Below are 19638 nucleotides of genomic sequence, written 5' to 3'. Positions count from 1 at the left end.
ACGTATCACTTGGCATGAAAGCTTAGCGTGGTCCGATTCTATTTGATAGTATATAGTTCAATCAGATGTGAGCTTGTAAGTGGCGGATCTAGGGCAGGCAACTTGCTTCAGGGCGCAACAGCGTAGAGTGCAAGGAACCCCGCTCTAGAGAAGGCTGAAACCATAGATTACTAAAATGGGACAGTTTCCAATCTGTAGTCATTAGCACTTCTGGGTTAGGTACGTAAAAATAAATGGGTGCGCTTGAAAAAACACAATTTAACCATACCTACTAATGTCGATGCTAATATGCAGTTTGAATGTGTGTGTGTACATGGATGTCAGTTATTAAAAAGAATCTCTTCAATAACAATTTAGATCCAGCGACGACCCAGAAACGATATCTCTGGAGAAGGAGGATTAGGAAAGTCGACCGCAATGAGAAATGGGACAAGGCCGGAAGAAGAATAATATGCAGTTTGAATCTTCCTCCAAATAATAAAGAGAAATTGATGGCAGGAAAAGGGGTCCCTGTTGTAGCCCTGATTCCCGATAAAGACAGATTCCTAGCTTTGAACTAGCCTGTCAATGTAGATTTGACAACTAAAAGTCTCACCTTCTAAAAATGTTTTAGAAAAAGCGCAAACCTGCACGCTCTGGAATATTTATTCCTAAAATTAGTTTATTAATTCATAAACACTGAAAAAAAAACCTGGTACTGGTAACCAGAATCTGGTTAGCCATACTATATTGTCTTGTTGTATATGTGACGACAGGACACTTTGTAAACATAACCAGACCATTCTTGTTAAATTAAATTTGTTAATTCTATGAAGTGTATAGTAGTGGGTATAAGACTTTTAGTAAACCCAACTAGCCGGTCTGTTAATGGTTACTAAATAATACAGTAACATATACGTTCCTGTCCTGTTGTTATAACAAGGTATTCAGTATATGTACCTGAACGATTTGTGCGGTGTACTGGTTTTATATTGTTCACGTTACCAGAACGCACTGTGCTAATGGGGCTTCTAAGCGAGCCATATGTTCACTGCAATATGTGGCCGGCAACTATTGGTGTCCTCTTACTCACATGTTAGAGAGGGACACTAATAGTTGCCGGCCACATATTGCAGTGAACATATGGCCCGTTTAGAAGTCCCTTCAGCACAGTGGGTTCTGGTTACGTGAACAATATATAACCAGTACACTGCTCTTCTAGTAAATACAGACAAGTTTTACACACTTATTTTTTTTTATTTTATTGATCAAATAAGTAATACAGCATTACAGTAAAACCAAGGCACTGTGACACTACAAAAGAAAAAAACATTTTGTCTCCACAAAGAAAACAATAGACACAAAAATGACATACAAATTAAACATTGGATTTGGGCGACGACGTAACAGCGTGGCTCCGTAGCGTCGTCTGACTCGGCGTAGGATTCGGCAGGTTGCCCCGGAACCGCCGAAACACCACACCCTTCGGCCAGAAGTCCGCACTTGCGATGGTGTCCTGCAGAGGCCGCGGCACGCGCACTACAAATGAACTGAAGTGCACATAGTGACGCGACTGTAGCTGGTGCACCCTCAGCGTGTAGCCAGTCTTCCGGCGGACGTACTCCACCACCTCGTCGGCCCCGGCGGAGTAATGCAGGCGAGACACGTAGAGCGCCTTACTCGGTGTCGCAACTCGTAGGCCAGAATTAACCGGCTCCGCAGTGCCACACAGAGTTTTACGAGGCGCCCTGCGCGCCTTGCGTTTCCTTTCCACCAGTTTGAATCCCTCCTTATCCACATCGGTGCGGGAGGACTTTTCCTTAATCGGAGCCCGCACATTTCACTGTGTCAGCAACACGCAAACAACACGCACTTATACTATACACTTGTACTAGTTTACAATAAAATTATGGACAGGATCTACGTAAATAAAACATCGACCGGCCGGAACGTAAGACGCTGGCGTAATGGCTGCCGTTCTGTGAATTGCGCAATTCCTTTCTCCGCCCCCCGCCACCCGCGCATACACCGTGGTGTTGGCACAACTGTTTGATTCGTTCAGACTACAATGCATTATAGTAACCACAACATAATAACTTGTAACGTGTACACTCGTATCTTTATTTTTACATATCAATAGTTAGTGTTACGATGCATATATTAAACGAGACAAACGTTTAATATTTACAACACTTGCATCTTTACATATACAACGAAATTGTAAGCAGTACTAAATTGCATTTAACTAGAATTAAACAGTGATGTTTAAAAAACAAGTTTTACACGATACAACATTTTTTGTTATTACTACCGGATTTTAGTAGGTATAACTATATTTTTAATTACTATACGTTCTGGTAGTATTGTAGAAAATTATTTTTTTCGGTGAAGGTCCCCGTTGTGATAGACATTCCATTTCCATACGACACTGGTTGAGAGCCAAGTCGGATGATCCCAATTACAATATCCACGGAACGAGACCAATATTTATTCCTAAAATTAGTTTATTAATTCATAAAGGTCCCCGTTGTGATAGACATTCCATTTCCATACGACACTGGTTGAGAGCCAAGTCGAATGATCCCAATTACAATATCCACGGAACGAGACCAACAGACGATATTGGCATCGGCGTGCATCGCCTTTGCATAAAATCGATAGTTTTACCCGCAAACACCTTAGGCCTTGTTACGATTGGGATATTTGGAATTTGTTTACCTACTAGCTTCTTGCGGTAAGATTGGAGAAATATTCGAAAACAAATGTCATTGTCAGTTTGCACATTTTTCACACTTCACACACATTGTCAGTCAGATGTCATGCTTGCAAAAAAGGAAAGCAAAAATAAGAAGATTTTGATAGCTCAGACAGTGCAAGTGTTATTTAAACGTCATAATTTCATAGACATTTGACGTTTAAGAAAATACTTTCACGGTCTGGGCTATCAAAATCGCTGCCAACTTAGCTGGGTCTAAGAAAAACAAAGGTCTCTAGAAAATCAATTGAGTCCAGTTGTTGGCCTAATTATAGTAATTAGCTAAGATCTAATAAGTCTGAAACTCATCGTGCAGCCATAGAATTGTGTTTACAAGACACGTGAAAGTAAACATGCAGCCATAGAATTGTTTGCAGATAACAAGAAGGAACAGAACAAGCTAGAAAAGCACAACTGTGCGACGAGGTCGCGGAAACATCCTAACTTTAGATTGTCTGGGCTGAAATTTTGTCTATTGTGGTTGAAGAGGAATTGAAATAACGACCTGAGCAGGCGTGCTGCTCATACATATCTATTTTTAGAGTCCAAATTGTATGTGTTTTTAGGTTTTTACATAAACAGAGGATGAATCAAACATTCAAAAATATCTATCAATTGCACGTGTTGGGGTTAGGAACTTAGAGCATTTAGTAACTGGAGACGCCTGTGGGTCATTTTCTGTACAAAACATTCTGCCGATTTTTGCGGGGGAGGGGCACGTCAAATGTATGGCTATATCTACATGATTTGTACGTAACGTACAAATAGCCATGTCGGATAAACGTCAGTCCCATACAAAAGTTTGCACAATTGTGATGGGAATACGCACTTTTCTCGAAAATTTGAAGATCGTATCGTACCGGAAATTTCGCGGGCGTCTGTTCATTCCTCAGTGTAGCTGTAAAAGTATTTCAAAACAAGTATGCTATTATATAGAAAATTAATGTAATTTAAAACAACCACTTTAATACTAGGGTATCTTTGATTATTTCCTAGTTGTATAAGTGTTGCGATGACCACTTCCAGCTGTCTATCACAGAACGAGCTCTAAGCTAGATGCAGTTTAATAGCTTTGATGCCTTTAAGGAAAGAAGTGCTTGTGCGGTTTATGGGCAAATTGATGCGGACAATATAGTCCGGTCTGATGGGAGTATCCTGTTACGTTTAATAGGGAAAAGATGTAGATTTTATAGTGATTGCTTGTTTGCTTTAGACATTTTATATCTCTCGCGTAATGATGGTTCCTATATGACAGTTTCTTCAAGTCTCTTTTGATTCGCGCTATGTTAAAAAGTAACGGATATTTTGTCACGTGAATGTAGCCATTCAAAATAGGCCTGCAGTATCTACTATGAGTGACTATATCCACAGTTGTAACAGTCACTTGCTTTGTTTCTTGCTATAATATCTCGCAATACGAAGCGTGCATATATCTGCAGCAATCTTATTTGCAAAGCCTTCGTGTTGTGTTTTTTTTAAATTGCTGTAAACTACTTTTTACTGTGCAGCCTGCGTAATCGTATAAATAGGTGACGCGATTCTCTGCGAGTGTGACGTTTGGGAGCATTCACCCCTGTGCCCCACTAACCCGATCAGAAAGGATTGCAGGCTGCCAAGTGTAGGCTTATGACGCCTTTAAATGAATAAACTATTATTTACAGCAAAGCTTTTCAACGTGGCCTTCCTTTTTCTGAACGTTTTCGTTTTCTATTCGAAATAAAATCCCGCAAATTCTTGTGTTACGTTACGTCACCATTTTTATTTATTTGCAGGGTTACCCCGGGGGCTCGAAAGACATTAATGTACGATTCCCACCGACCGGCTATATTCGGGCCGCGCCGGAGCGCATTTTCAATGTGTCTATACATTATGTATGGCAGACGCGATGGAATCCGTCCGGAGCCGACCGCGTCCGCGAGGAAGCCGATCGGCTTGCGGCCGTACAAATGTGAAATGCGCTGACTCCGCCCGTTCGGTGGGAATAGGGTTACCAGATATCAGGAATTTTCCTGACATGTCAGGAATTTTGACCGTTTGTCAGGAATGCGGCCGAAATACGAAAATGTCTGGAATTTTAATGAATTAACAGACTTTCCTATTATGTACCTAAAAATTATTCAAATTTACTTATATAAATCTAACAAATCAAATTTAAACAATGTATCAATCATACATAGATAAAACTTACGGCATATGAGCGTCAGGAAAAATATTCGCAAATCAGGAATTATGTCAGAAAATCCCAAATTTGGGTCTGGTAACCCTAGGTGGGAATCGTACAGTTAGTTTTCATAATTCAAACAAATACGTCGTTTGTTTCCTTAATAAACAATTCTGAACTGTATGTTAGCTCTTTATGATACCATAAGGACGCTTAATAAGATATGTTTACTTTAAGTTTAAGGAGTAAAGAGCAAGAATGTAAACATATCTTAAACGTCGACTGTACCTAAGATGTTGATAAATGTTTAAACTGAAGACGTAATTAATGTCGATCATAAATCATGTCACAGCTGCAATGGACAGCGACAGCGTTTCAGGTTGCATACATTAACATATATGTATAGTTATATTCATTGTATAAGTATGCATATGCCTTCAACAAACACAGACCAATGGCTCAATTATATCAGCCTATATACGTCCCACTGCTGGGCACAGGCCTCCTCTCATGCACGAGTGGGCTTGGGCTATGCTAGCCTCAATACCCCAACCATTCAATTGAGAAGTTAAAAATGCTGGTAGCATGATACACCCCTCTTCTCACAGCAAGGGTTAATAACCTACCCCTTTAACCCCGGCACATCCCGTAGAGGGGTTTACATTGCACTTGAAATCAAGTGAGTGGCGGCAAGTGCAATCAATATCGAAAAACCAAACGCCACAAACCGGCCTATTTTTAGAAGCCCAAGCAATCTGTCTAAGTGGGGAAATAGCAGTTTTTAACTCGTGCAAATGCCGTGAGGTGCTCGCGGGTTTGGAACATGCAACGGGGTAGCGAAAATTCTGCTCTAAAAGTGTGAAAGCTAAAGAAAACTAAGGTAAAACTAAGAAAAACAGTAAAACATCGTTCCGAGGAGGTTCGTGGCTTTCCTTAACTTTTCAAGTTTGTTAGGTTGGTGGTAATTTTTTTCATAAAGAGTTTACAGCTTCAACTTTAAGGAGTTTGCAAGCTTAAACTGTCGGCTCGATTCGGGAAATGAATTTGAGATTCACTAGATATGAAATAGTAAAGATATGTGACATTCCACGGCAAAAGGTATGGCGGCTGGCGCCGCGATTCGGGAAATGAATTAGAGATTCACTAGATATGAAATAGTAAAGATATGTGACGTTCCACGGCAAAAGGTACCTTATGGCGCCGTGTGTTACAACATTAAAGAAAATAGGAAACTATTGCTGAATTAGATATTTTACAAGTTTCTTAGAGTAATAAATCAGATAATAACTTATTCCTTTTATTATTACATCGTATACAAACCAGTAGTACAATACTTAGTATGAATTATAGACGTGAATTGCATTATAAATGTCAAGCTCAAGCCAGATTGCGTAAGAAGTTGTAACAGAGCAAGAAACTAGACCAGTAAGCCAGTAAACCTGTCTAAATATGTACTTAATCTTATTCAGAACAGCAACTTATAAAGGAAGCAATGATTAATTTATTATTAGACGTCGACAAGGCATAAACATAAATTTAAAACGAGTTAACACCCAATTTGTAGAAGACCGATAAAGGATTAGATAAAAAACCAATTAGTAGTAGGATCGATATCAGGAGCATTACAGAATGCTGTCGCCTTGAGAGCCTGCTTGTGATGCATTGGGTTTCCATATCGAGTGGTTGATGGGCCGAGTGAGAGGATAATAGCGGTTATTAATAGCCTTTGAAATATTGTAAGACAGTAAGCTTGAGAAGGAACCGTGAACTTCTTCAACACTACACGCCACACGTTGCCTGGCTTGAAACAGTGATTCTCTACCAAACAGTGTACCAAAAAGGTCGCCTATTCTAATATCTCCCATTATGATATAAATAATTTATTTATGTGGAGATTCAGGTGGATGGACATGACACAGTCATAAGCTATGCTCCTTGAACGACAGACTGAATCCCACAATGGCGTTGACAGCGATATGTAAATAGAACATGGTTTCAGGTTTGACATCCTATGCCCTGCAAACACGAATGCTGGAATGACCTCAAAACGTCAGGATGTGTAAGTATTTTAATTACAATACATTTTAAAAAGGACTACGCCTGTTTATATGTACCTACTGTCGAAACTCCTAGTATGCATCCAAATGTTTCTCTTCCCAGATGTTGTTAGCGAAATAAAGAACGAAAGGGAACGGGGCCAAACGAGTAACTTACAGATTGCCCCACACATTACACTCCCAAACTATTACCGCCTGTTTATCCCCTGGTTAACGGATAAATTCAACTAACTTTATCGAGGGTTTGCGTATTTACAACATCATTCGGTCCATGGAATTATTGATGCTGTAACCCGACGTATTTCCTGGTTAGAGATAGGCGCGTTTTGCCACTGAAGGCTACATATGTACCTATTAGTAACCATTTCACAAACGAAATAGGATTGTGGTAATTCGAAACGGAAAGACTTAAATATTCACTTGAATCGACATCTTAGAATACATATTACAATCCGAAAGTTCCTAACTTTCGGATTTCCTTCTCTGATAATAAGCATACATACACATTTCGTTTCACATATAGACTCCCTGTTTTGCACTTTATTTTATTTGTGTTTTATAGTGAAATACCGTTTTTTGAAATAACATTTAAATAATATTAAAGAACGCTAAACGTATGGTTGGATGACATCAAAAGTATGGTTCGAACGCTCCTGTCCAGGTTATAATTTAGTTCAGTTTCCTCACAGCACTCGTCAAATTCTTATTCTTAATTATTATACCTATACAATGAAAGATTAGATTCTGATTTCTAGGACACCAATAAAAGTAGAAACTTACAATGCCACACAACCATTACCAACGAAGAGTGTTACTGAAATGATAAGTCACCAAGAATTTTATCAGATGAAAGCGGCATCGGTTTATTCTCAAAGGGCAGTCTAACTTTTACCGCCTCGGCGACATCTCTTACAAACTTCAGTAAAAAGTTACTCTCTACAGTTGTAGTTGGCCACTAGTTTCCTTTACGCATTGTAGGTTTCACTCGGCCATTTTTTTATTTGATCGGGACTTAAAAATCTGCGGGTTTTCAACGCAGTGTTTTCATGATTGTTTTTTCTTTTAAACAATTTTTTTAGCCGATTTAGCCGGGACTAATAGTTTATAATACTCGTAGTACGTGGCAATTTATTAAGGATTGATCCTAAATTATGTACAAATCGATGACCAACCTAGGTCTTTTATAAATCGTACTTTTCCCCAGTAAAGTAGCATTTTCTCAGTTCCATCCTAAAGAAGTATGTAGGTTTAAAGGGTACACAATAAGTCCTTCCAGTCCGAGGAAACGAGGCCTTGTTCGAACTAGGCAGTCTCCTTATGTGTCACAATGTTTGCTTCTCTTCCTTGTCGTATCCTCATGACTGAGCGACATGACGAATGTGGACACTTTTCACCAGTGCTCTCCAAGCCGCTCTGTCTTACGCCCAGTGTATGCTAGCCTGCAATGTGGCGTTTGTCTCTGACGTTATTCTGTCCGCCCAACGCGTGGCCATACGTCCATCCCTACGCTTCCTTGCCATGCGGCCAGTAATAATGAGCTTCTCCAGGCTATCTGGCCCTGTCCTGCTCAGATGGCCGATGAAACCAAGTACACGTTGGGACCAAACAGTGGAGAGCCTCGTGTTTGCTACATGCATGCGAGAGCTCAAGCTCAACAATATCTGAAAGTGGCACTCCAGGGCTAGACAACTATAACTTGAAGTACTTAAACTTCTATAAATCCTCTTTCATCCCCCTTTCCCCAAGTGGACGTAATGACGTAAATCTAGAACCAGCGCTGTTATTGAATACCTAATTCGCCATTAACTCGCTCCACACTCGCGGGAGCACGTGCTCCGTCTGTCGCTTTCCGAAAACATGATTCATTCTGGAGCCGTAGCTCTGTGACAGAACCAGACGTATTGGAGATAAAGTGAAGTGGACTTGTAGAAGTAGTGGTTTAGTGGGCAATGGGATTGAATAATGTTGTGGATTTCACGTGAAATACGAAGAAAATATATTTTTAAGTAGAACCCATTCTTTATGGAAAATTATGATTCATATATATAGAAGAGACAGCTTTTACGTTCAACGCTCTAGCTCTAGACACTAGACCAAACACTAGTAGAGAAGGAAAGGAGCCAAAAAGTCGCTGAAATGATCATTTGGGTAAATTGATGGGAAAATATCGTTTCCCATCGATTTACCCAAATCTTCGTCACTCGGGTGCTAGCGCGTAGATACGCTAACACGATAGTTGGTTTGGCTACATCATTTACCTGTTTGGCGTTGGCGAAAATAGTTTTTCTAAGAGCCGGGTCCACACAGAGCGAGCATACGCGCGAGGCAATTTCCTCGCGCACATAACGGCCAGTGTAGACGTGCCTCGGCCGAGGCGGCGCGCGCGAGGCACGTCTACACTGGCCGTTTTGTGCGCGAGGAATTTGCCTCGCGCGTATGCTCGCTCTGTGTGGACCCGGCTAATCACATTAAATCATAGTTAGGTACCTACGCGAGTCTCGACAAATCACAAGCATGACATATGACATTACTAAACATACACAAGCAATCACTGTGCATAAGGTAATTTGGCATGCAATGTCCATAAACAATTGGCAGAGTAACGATGTAGGTGTACTGATAAGAGTTCATAGTCCAGTGACCTTTGGTACTTTTGTCTAATGACTACTATTGTATTGTATTGTATTGTAGTAAGGGCGATTTTCCGCAAACGACTGGCGCCTATTTTGCGTGATAGGGGGTGGGCTAGTCCTGCCAGCCCAGCTCCTCGAGGAATCCTATCAATACTAATGACTAATACTTTTGTGATTCTTGTCAAATTGCTCTGAGGTCGTACTTTTCGCTTCCATATCAGTCTTATTGATGCAAGTATAGGTAAATTACTTCTATCTTGAGGTAGACGAATTTTATACATTCGATTTTGTACCTTACTTGTATTGTAATTAAATAAGGTAAACAATTTAATGCATGTAATCCATCAGTCAATTACTCACAAACCAGAATAAACAAGTACAATATTTATATGGATACTGCTTGGTAAAGTCATGTTTTATTTAGCTTACTAAAAAGCACAGTTAGAAAAAGAGTGTGGTATGGACGCATGAATTATAAACAAATTCATGCATATATTGCAAAAATTAAGGTTTCACAAAGATAAGATATTGTTATCTGACAGTAGTTTGATATGCACCTGTGTTTACATGTAAATTCACCACATTTGTAAACTCATTCACTGATAAGATATGTATCATACAACTGATGAGGTTTAATTTGACTGTAACAATATATTAACTAAATAATTAAAAAGGTATTTCAAACTTCAGGATGAAAAAATACATGTGATTTCTTGTTTTTACAAAATATTTTGATATTAACAAGATATAATTTTGTGATTGTATAAGAGCATAAAAATTACCTTCATAATAAAGGAAAAATTCAATTTTAGGTTTTCCCATGTAGCCACATATAAAATCTATATTAGTTTTCTCAGGTTTAGCAGTATACATATAAGTAGGAAATATAATTTTTAAAGAGACACTATTAAATTAGTATAAAATTAAAATAAGGAATACTTGAATGTTTCTTACCTCTTCAATGTCTTTGTGAAACTTGATTGGCCTCATCAAATAGAAGTGCACCGAGAAATACACAAAGTTTATAGCTATGAATGCACTGTTCCACAACACAGCGTCCAGGTAGCACTCGATACTCCACGCCCAGATCCCAGAAAACGTGCACCCGAGGATCAGAGCCACGCGCAACCATATCAGTCCCGTCGGCGTGTGAGGCGCCAAGAACGACAGCAGAAAAAATACATTGGCCACTTGGAAAAATATGTGATTTATCGGCCGCCATTTACCGCACGGATTCAAATACATGTCCCACATCGACGGCCGATCCTGCACCGTCACGTTGTCCAGCTGGCTCGGCGGCGCCAGCTTCGGCCCGTCCAGCACCATCTCGCGCCGCGGCGCCCCCGTGACGTCACTGACCGCCGCAACGTCCGTGGTAGCATTCTGCAAGCCGGTAACCATCCCGATCGCTAAGGCACTGATAAACAACATAGTCCCTCCTCGCGCGTACGTCCCGATCCGATTCTAACATCGAAATTATCGCGAGAACCATTAACATTTGACTGCTCTGTATTTCACTCGCGCACTGATAAACACTTATTTTATTCACAAACAAACATCGAGATCTATTTACGATTCGCGTGATTTATTTATGCGAACATAAAATAAGATTTAAAACTATTGATAGAGAGAAGAGGGGTTAACGCAGGAACGCCACACATGTAGCTATGATGATATATAACGTTTAAATTAATTTTAACGTATCTATAATTAAAATTTCTTCAAGAGTCCAAAATAAAAACGTTAGAAATAAGTAAAGCAAACAATCAAAGCTTCACATGACAGCACTGAATCGAACTGACAGAAAACAGAAACCATAGCCAACCAATAAAATACCCATAGCCAACTAGACTTCAGTGATGGCTATGGCGATAGTTGGTTGGTTTTTTTACTTCTTTTAAAGACTTTCGTTGAGAATTTGTGAGAAAGAGCATAATAAAGTTAATTTTAGTTATCGAATAATAATGGGTGTGGCGGTGACGCGCACCAAGGTCGCCGTGCAGTGCGGTAGTGTGTTATTGCTTTAAAAAAAAATTACGTCAAACACTATACTTACTGTTTACAAAGTATGCCGTCGTATACTTACCTTCCAAAAAATTTACCCTAGCGTTTAATTTTCAATTAAAAATAAAATAACGTTTAACATTAAGTATCTTATTTATTTTTTAATGCGAGATCGGCTTATTTTTTAAATTATTCTTTAAGTCTTAGCTCTTATTAAGTACATGTTCTTTTTAATATAGCAAACTGCATACACGCTCTCCAAATGTGACCTGTCACTGTCATTATCAGCTGAGTGAGGTTGTTTAAAAAGCCTCCAAAATGAATTTTGGTAAAAATATCTATTAATAAACTTTCCGATGGTTTATAAGACGTTTGAATATGGCTATTCCTTGTGAAATGTTACTACATCCCGAACTATTAACCAACGAACAATTAATATACGTACTTCACGAGGTAACTTTCGGTGGAGTTTACCACTAGTTTTGTTTACAGTTACTACGCATTCGGTGTGCCTTTTGTCTAATAAACATCTATTTTTAAATTCTAGCGCCATTTAAGGGTCCCGAACCTAGAAAATATGGCAAGAGATGAATTGTTACACATTTTTCACCAGTATTGTGTGCCCCATGGTCAAAGAAGATATAGAGATTCAGGAAGAGGAAAGGTGCTAAATAAAGCACGACCCGTCAGTCCGCCGGCACCCCAGAAAGTATCTCTAAATACAGCCTTTAACGCAAGAAAATCTGTGTACTCAGATCACTTTGATAGAATCAAACCACCACCAGATTTATTAAGTGGGCATATGAAAAGGATTAAAATAGAAAATAAGGAAAAAGATGCTTATTTAAAAAGGAAAATGTCTGTAGACTCTGTGAGTACATTTTATTTCATACACTTCACTCACTTCACTTGTGGTAACTTAAACATGTTAAATATTTACTTACCATTTGAAATTAATTTAATACTTGTATCCATCACTAAGCCATTAACACCAGAATTATTTTACAATTTCCTAGTATAAAATAGATCCTGAGGTCATTTTATGTAATTAAAAGCCAAAAAATTGTATCATATTGCACCATTATCTGTTAAATATTGAATTACCCTTTCAATTGAATTGAATTAAATTGAATTGTTTCAGGATACACCTGCAACTGACAGTCCACCATCAAAAAAAGACAGGAAACCTATCACATGGCCCTAAACACTTCCCAATTAGATACTTCTTTAAATTGGAAACACCACTTTTAGTATAAAAGCTCTATAGAGGATTAACCACACCTGCATAGCCAACATGCCAATTGTTTACGCCCCGTAGCAAACTAAACGCAACTGTCACTGTCACACTAATATGGAAAAGTGATAGAGAGAGATGACTATACTATACTACAGAGTTTTAACTATTGCATGTTGGCTAAGCACCCTGAAGTGGATGCAGTGACATGTCTTGTGCATTGCATTTTTGACAAACATCATGTCTGTTAAGCACAGATGTGGCCAATCCTTTACATAAGTCTCACAAATATCTTAATTAACACTAGAATGTTACTGTAATGTTATGTTGAAAATATCACACACATGCCAACATCATTGACAAAAGGTAACAAATTTTAATCTCACTTGAAAGCATGATTATTAATTTATTAATTTAACTTCAATATCATAATAGTTAAGCATTAGATGTGCTTTGTGCACAATTCATGACACCTTTAGAGGGTTCCTAAGATTCAATGGGTTCAAATCTAATTTCCAAGAATGATAATAGTCCTTATTTTACTGTTAAGTAAATCTAAAAAAAATTATGTGAAGCAATGTTTTACTAAACAATTACAATTTTTTTTAATAATAAACAAAAAAAGTTTATTGTTGCAGCTTTATAGTCTTAGTGATAGGTTTTATGTGTTTACCCGACTGCCCCGTGGCTGTGGAGGGGGAGGGTATGTTCTTTCTTTGTATATTTTAGTTTTAAGTAGTACCTATAATGACGCATGAAAATTATCAATTTGGTGACTAAAAGTTGAATGTATTTTAAGCAATGAGTTTTATACTTTTATTACTTCTGTAAATAATGCCTGTTTAGATTAGTTAGTACAAAACATAAATTAATTTTAACCAATAGGAAGAATATCAGTACAAAATACTGACAGCAATTTAAAAAATACAAAGGGAGCTACATATGTAGTGCATAATTGGTTTTTCCTTTGTATTTTCTCGGAAACGTACGAACGTATCTTGCTATTTCAGTCAGTCTCGGTACAAAAAGTACTGAGTTTGACTGAAGTAGCATGACAAATACGAACGTTTCCGAGAAAATACGATGGAAAACAATTATGCACTACATCTGTGTCATCTAGAGTTAAGTGACTTGTACATTCGCTATCAGATATATCGGAGTGGCCAAGGTGCTCAAAAATATACGTACATGTGCTGTAACTTTGTGTGTACAAAGGCACGGCACGCTATACTTTCTGTAGTATTCAATTAAAGCTTTTTTTTATAATGTCCTTTATTTTTATGAATTGACTAGAGTCTGTTCGGAAAGAGAAGTGTCGTGGAATGTATTGGGCCCCATACATTCCACGACTCTTAAGGGGTCATCCATTAATTACGTCACACGTTTAGGGGGAGGGAGGGGTCAAGAAAATGTGACATGTTGTGACATGGGGGAGGGGGGAGTCACTAACATTGTGACGTCACTTTAACTTCATCAGTAACCGAAAATTAATTTATATTTTTTTATTCGCTGTACAGTTAAATCACGGGCGTAGCCAGGTTTTAGTATCGGGGGGGGTTCAAGAAAATAAAACGACTAACAGTACATACAATAACCCTTACACAAGAAAAATATTAGAGACTAGCTCCACTACTAATTCCACGCGGTTCCGCCCGCGTGGAATTCTGTCTGTGTCAGTATGCGGCTAATTTCTCTCCCTCTCCCCTGGAGGCGGAACTTGACGTAAAGTTGACAGATGGATATGCTAGAGGACAGTAGACCAGATAAAATATTTTCGGTACCACTAAATAAAACTACACTCCAAAATCAATAGTTTTTTTCGCCCTTATTATAATTTTACACATGATTTTAACGACAGAGTAGGTGTATATCGGACGATACAGTAAGGTATACGCACGCGAGCGAAAGCGAAGCGGCCTGCCTGGCTAGAGCGCCACTCACCGTGGTCTTCTAAAGACTCCTGAGGAAGAGCGCGTGCCGTTTGTAACCTCAATGCGTTGCGAGACTTTCGCGAATGATTCGATTTTTTTCGGGAAGGCATGGAAATGTGTATAAAATGCGAGTCCCAAATCGTTTGACTCCGCAAACCGCCGGATTAAGATATTTTGATGCCCTAAGCATTTCTAGACCATGGTGCCCCCTCTCTGTAGGGTCATCAAGATTACATTGAATTTTTTTGGTAAATTGAGTGACGTTCATTGCCGCATTACAGCTGAGAATGGAAATCAATCACGAAAATTGACAGTGCCGTAGCAGTAACTTTGCAACAGAGTACCTAATGCTGCTGTAGTCGCCATATCTTAGAATGTAATTGAAAACGCGAGCGGAGCGAGCGCGAAAATTTTTCGATATAAAAACGCAATTTGATAGACAGTTGTACATTTTTACTTTTTAGTATGGAAATCAGTCACATAATTTTATCACGAAAATTGACAGTGCTGCAGCAGTAACGTAGCAACAGAGTAATGCTGCTGCAGTCGCCACCCGAAAGTCACCTTTGTTATATCCTAGAAAGTAATTGAAAACGCGAGCGAAGCGAGTGCGAAAATTTTTCGATATAAAAAACGCAATTTGATAGACAGTTGTACATTTTTACTTTTAGTATGGAAATCAGTCACATAATTTTATCACGAAAATTGACAGTGCTGCAGCAGTAACGTAGCAACAGAGTAATGCTGCTGCAGTCGCCACCCGAAAGTCACCTTTGTCATATCTTAGAAAGTAATTGATGCGATCCGATAATCGACGATGGCGGAGAAATCGAAAATCCAAACCACCGTATACTATAATAATAATAATAATAACCCCGCGGGGGCAGCTTGTGGCGAGCTGACGGTGAGTGGCGACACCGCGGACCCCTATTCCAGAGGGCACTTTCATCTGGCCCTCGCCTCTGTGCTTGCCTTGATTGGCCGGCCAGAGTGGAGTCGCAAGAGCGGGACCTATGCTCCAGGTTGGAAGTGTAAAATGTCATAACGCCGGCGGCCCTTGAACGGATTACCGGGATCTGGCTACCGCAGACTCACCTCTCGACAACCTCACAGCCACTCCAAAGTGTTGCCCTGTTGTCGCACTGTGCGTGCGGCCATTGCGGGGCCCACTCAATGAGTTGGCGAGTCACCACCTGTCTTATACAATTTTGAGACTGATTGTCACGGCAGGTGTCCGCTAGTCTCCTCCCATAGCCTTATATCCAGTCCATCCAACATTCAAATCAAATAGCCTATGACCTTAGTTTCCATCGCAGCACAAAAGTGCTGCACTGCAATAGTCTTTGCACCTGGCGGGGACCATCTCCGGATGTATCACATTGTGCGTTCGGGGATGGTATCCGCCACGTGTATCCCTTGATTTTAGATTAAAGTGTCTTAAAGGGCCTCTGCGCTGTTGGCTTCGGCCCCACGTACGCCTCCCAAAGGTCCGGGACCCCATGGTCCCGAGATATGGAACAGACATACAAATAATAATAATAATAATAAAGCAGAAAGTCTATGCATGGGCAAACCGTATTCGCCGCTACAGAGAGCGTGTGGACCGATTCCAGCAGAACCGTCTTTTCCAGAGTGACCAAAGGAAGATGTACCGAAAGTGGGAGGAAACCAACCCTCGTGCGTCCGACTCGCAGCCACCGGATGCTACTGTCATGAATGACTTCTGGCGTAGCATCTGGTCAGTGCCTGTCGGACACACCGAGGGGAGTTGGATGAGTGTTGTCGAGCGTGAGTGCGAGTCCATCGAACCTATAGGGGCAGTCACCATCAGCCCCGATGACGTAAGTTGTGCCATTCGCACGGCCCAGAACTGGAAAAGTCCTGGGCCGGATGGATTGCACAACTTCTGGCTAAAATGGTTCCGATTCTCACACTCCTGCTTGGCAGCACAATTTCAACAAGCCCTCGAGCTTGGTTCTCCCCCACCTTCCTTAACAACTGGTGTCACCTTCCTGCTCTATAAGTCCGGTAGTACCACGGAAGCGAAGAACTACAGACCCATCACATGCTTGCCTACACTCTACAAGCTCCTTACATCCATTTTGAGAGCAAAAATCAACGCGCACATTGTCGCAAACAATATTTTGGCCTCTGCTCAAAATGGATGTAGGGTTGGGTCCCGTGGTACTAAAGAGCTCCTCCTCATAGACATGACCATCTGCCAACAAATCCGGAGGAACAGGGGGGCCCTCTCAGCAGCCTGGATTGACTACAAGAAGGCCTATGATTCGGTGCCTCACTCATGGCTGGAGAGGGTCTTAGAGCTGTATAAAGTTGATACAGCTTTAAGAGCCTTTCTAAGCGCATGTATGAGGCAATGGACCACAGTCCTTCGTCAACCAGGAGGCGGGGATGAGAGCCCTGGCCCGCAGGATTTTATAAGGATTGAGCGAGGAATATTTCAGGGTGATAGCGTGAGTCCTCTGTGGTTCTGCCTAGCTCTGAATCCTCTCAGTACCTTGCTGAAGGATTTAGAACTAGGTTGCCGGTTTCGGAGAGGGGGTGAAGTCATTTCTCACCTTCTGTACATGGATGATCTCAAATTATTTGCACCAAATAGCCAAGACTTGGTGGAGCTACTGAAAACTACCGAAGTCTTCAGTAATGCCATCAACATGGAGTTTGGTGTCGATAAATGTGCGGTTATGCATGTACAGCGGGGGAAAGTTGTAAATTCAACAAATTTACAACTTTCTGAGACAATGTCTTTCAGATCCATCTCTGAATCAGAAACCTATAAATACCTTGGCATGTCACAGTCGTTGGGTATTGAGGAAGAAGGTATTAGACGGTCGGTGAAGGAGCGCTTTTTCAGTCGGCTCACAAAAGTCCTTAACAGTCTTTTGTCAGGAGGCAACAAAGTGCGCGCCTTCAACGCCTGGGTAATGCCCCTACTCACATACTCCTTTGGCATACTAAGGTGGACTCAGACCGAGCTGGACGCCCTGGATCGGAGGGTCCGGTCACTGCTCACCACACATCGCATGCTACACCCACGCTCGTCAGTTATGAGATTGTACATCCCACGGAAGTGTGGAGGCCGAGGCTTCCTAAACGCCAAGGATCTCCACAACCGCGAGGTGTACAATCTCAGGAATTATTTCCTTAACAACGAGTGTGGGATGCATCGTGATGTGGTGGCAGTAGACAGGAACCTCACGCCGCTCTCCTTGGCAAACGAGAACTGGCGCAAACCTGTGGTACTAAGCACTGCGGATCGCAAGGCGGCATGGGAGAGTAAGGTGCTACACGGGCGGTTCTACAAGGCCCTCACGGGACCCGATGTGGACCTGCTCGCGTCGGTGAACTGGTTACGATTCGGGGACCTCTTCGGAGAAACCGAGGGTTTTGCCTGTGCAATTGCGGACGAAGTGATGATGACGAACAACTATCGGAAATATATCCTGAAGGACGGTACGGTCGACATTTGTCGGGCATGCCGCCGTCCCGGAGAGTCACTCAGGCATATTATCTCCGGTTGTTCTCATCTTGCTAACGGCGAGTACTTGCACAGACATAACCTCGTAGCCAGAATTATTCACCAGCAGCTTGCCCTCCTATACGGCCTTGTGGACCGCGAAGTGCCGTACTACAAGTACTCACCTGCGCCAGTTCTCGAAAATGGTCGTGCCACGCTCTATTGGGATCGATCTATCATCACTGACAGGACTATTGTAGCCAATAAGCCTGACATCGTGCTGATAGATCGATCGCAGCGCCGGACCGTGCTCGTCGACGTCACCATCCCCCATGATGAGAATCTCGTGAAGGCCGAGAAGGACAAGTCCAGCAAGTACCTAGACTTAGCCCACGAGATAACCGCTATGTGGGATGTTGACTCGACGATCATTGTTCCTATAGTCGTGTCAGCGAACGGTCTCATAGCGAAGAGTCTCGACCAACACCTAGAGAGACTCTCGCTGGGTGGTTGGATCAAGGGTCAGATGCAGAAGGCGGTAATTTTGGACACGGCGCGTATAGTACGTCGATTCCTCACTCTGCGGCCCTGACCACCGGCAGCTTGGACCCTGCCCCGCTGCCGGCGGCACCCTAGGTTAGGTTTTTTATAATGTGTTTATATATTTTTGTTATGTTTTGTAAGTGTTTTTATATTTTACTTTTATACTCACATTGTAAAACCCTAACCTAAGACCCTAATTGAATAAAGAGAATAATAATAAAGCCATTTATTCCCACAAAAACATAAAATTTAGGCAAGAACAATAAAATTATAAAGTAATTAAAATAAATGATCACAATTAAGTACAAATTCCATTAAAATCTAAAATAAATTTAATTACAGTTTTTGGGGACCCAATTTTGGGTAAAGGCCTCCTCCATGCATGACCACGATTTTCTATTTTGCGCGAGTCTAGTCCAGGTGCCGCCGGCGAACTCTTCAATGTCGTCTCTCCAGCGTCGGCGCGGGTGGCCCTTGCGGGCTCTGCGGCGTGAATCGTTTGTCACGAACCACCAGTGTAGTACCGTATACTATAGGTAATAGTTAGTAATCAATGAAATATGCCGCACGCCTGTTCTTATTTTAATTCTATGAATGTTAATATTCTGAACTTTTCGGGGGGGGGGGGGGGGGGGGGGGGTTGAACCCCCAACACCCCCCCCCCCCCCCCTGGCTACGCCCGTGAGTTAAATAATGAGTTTTTGGAAGTAATTTTCGTTCCTAATTGGTTTTGTGTTATAAAATTACTAATATTTCTTTTACCAAAAATATTTTTTCATTAAAAAAAATGGCTACAAATATAATGACCACCAAAAAATACTTTGGTACCCTAAATAAAAAAATCATGCTTACCAAAAAAAAAT

General features: G+C 41.0%; 2 protein-coding genes across 3 annotated transcripts in view; one reads left to right on the top strand and one right to left on the bottom strand.

Annotated features, from left to right (window-relative positions):
* Positions 1-11405, bottom strand: part of LOC134794186 (blood vessel epicardial substance-like) — a 90304-nt gene extending 78899 nt beyond the window's left edge. For both annotated transcript variants that reach the window (XM_063765922.1, XM_063765923.1), the window contains exon 1: positions 10540-11405. In XM_063765922.1, the coding sequence (XP_063621992.1) occupies positions 10540-11016 (477 nt within the window). In that variant the 5' untranslated portion in view covers positions 11017-11405. The remainder of the gene's footprint in view (positions 1-10539) is intronic.
* Positions 11406-11870: 465 nt separating this feature from the next.
* Positions 11871-13625, top strand: LOC134794200 (ashwin-like). Its single transcript, XM_063765942.1, has 3 exons — positions 11871-12042; positions 12137-12460; positions 12731-13625. Exons 1-3 carry the CDS (start codon positions 11968-11970, stop codon positions 12791-12793), a joined length of 462 nt encoding a protein of 153 aa, XP_063622012.1. The 5' UTR covers positions 11871-11967; the 3' UTR covers positions 12794-13625.
* Positions 13626-19638: the final 6013 nt, after the last annotated feature.

The sequence above is a fragment of the Cydia splendana genome, chromosome 10 (genome assembly GCF_910591565.1).
Source record: "Cydia splendana chromosome 10, ilCydSple1.2, whole genome shotgun sequence".
In the NCBI taxonomy this organism is placed as follows: Eukaryota; Metazoa; Arthropoda; class Insecta; order Lepidoptera; family Tortricidae; genus Cydia; species Cydia splendana.
This window is presented reverse-complemented; position numbering and strand designations above follow the sequence as displayed.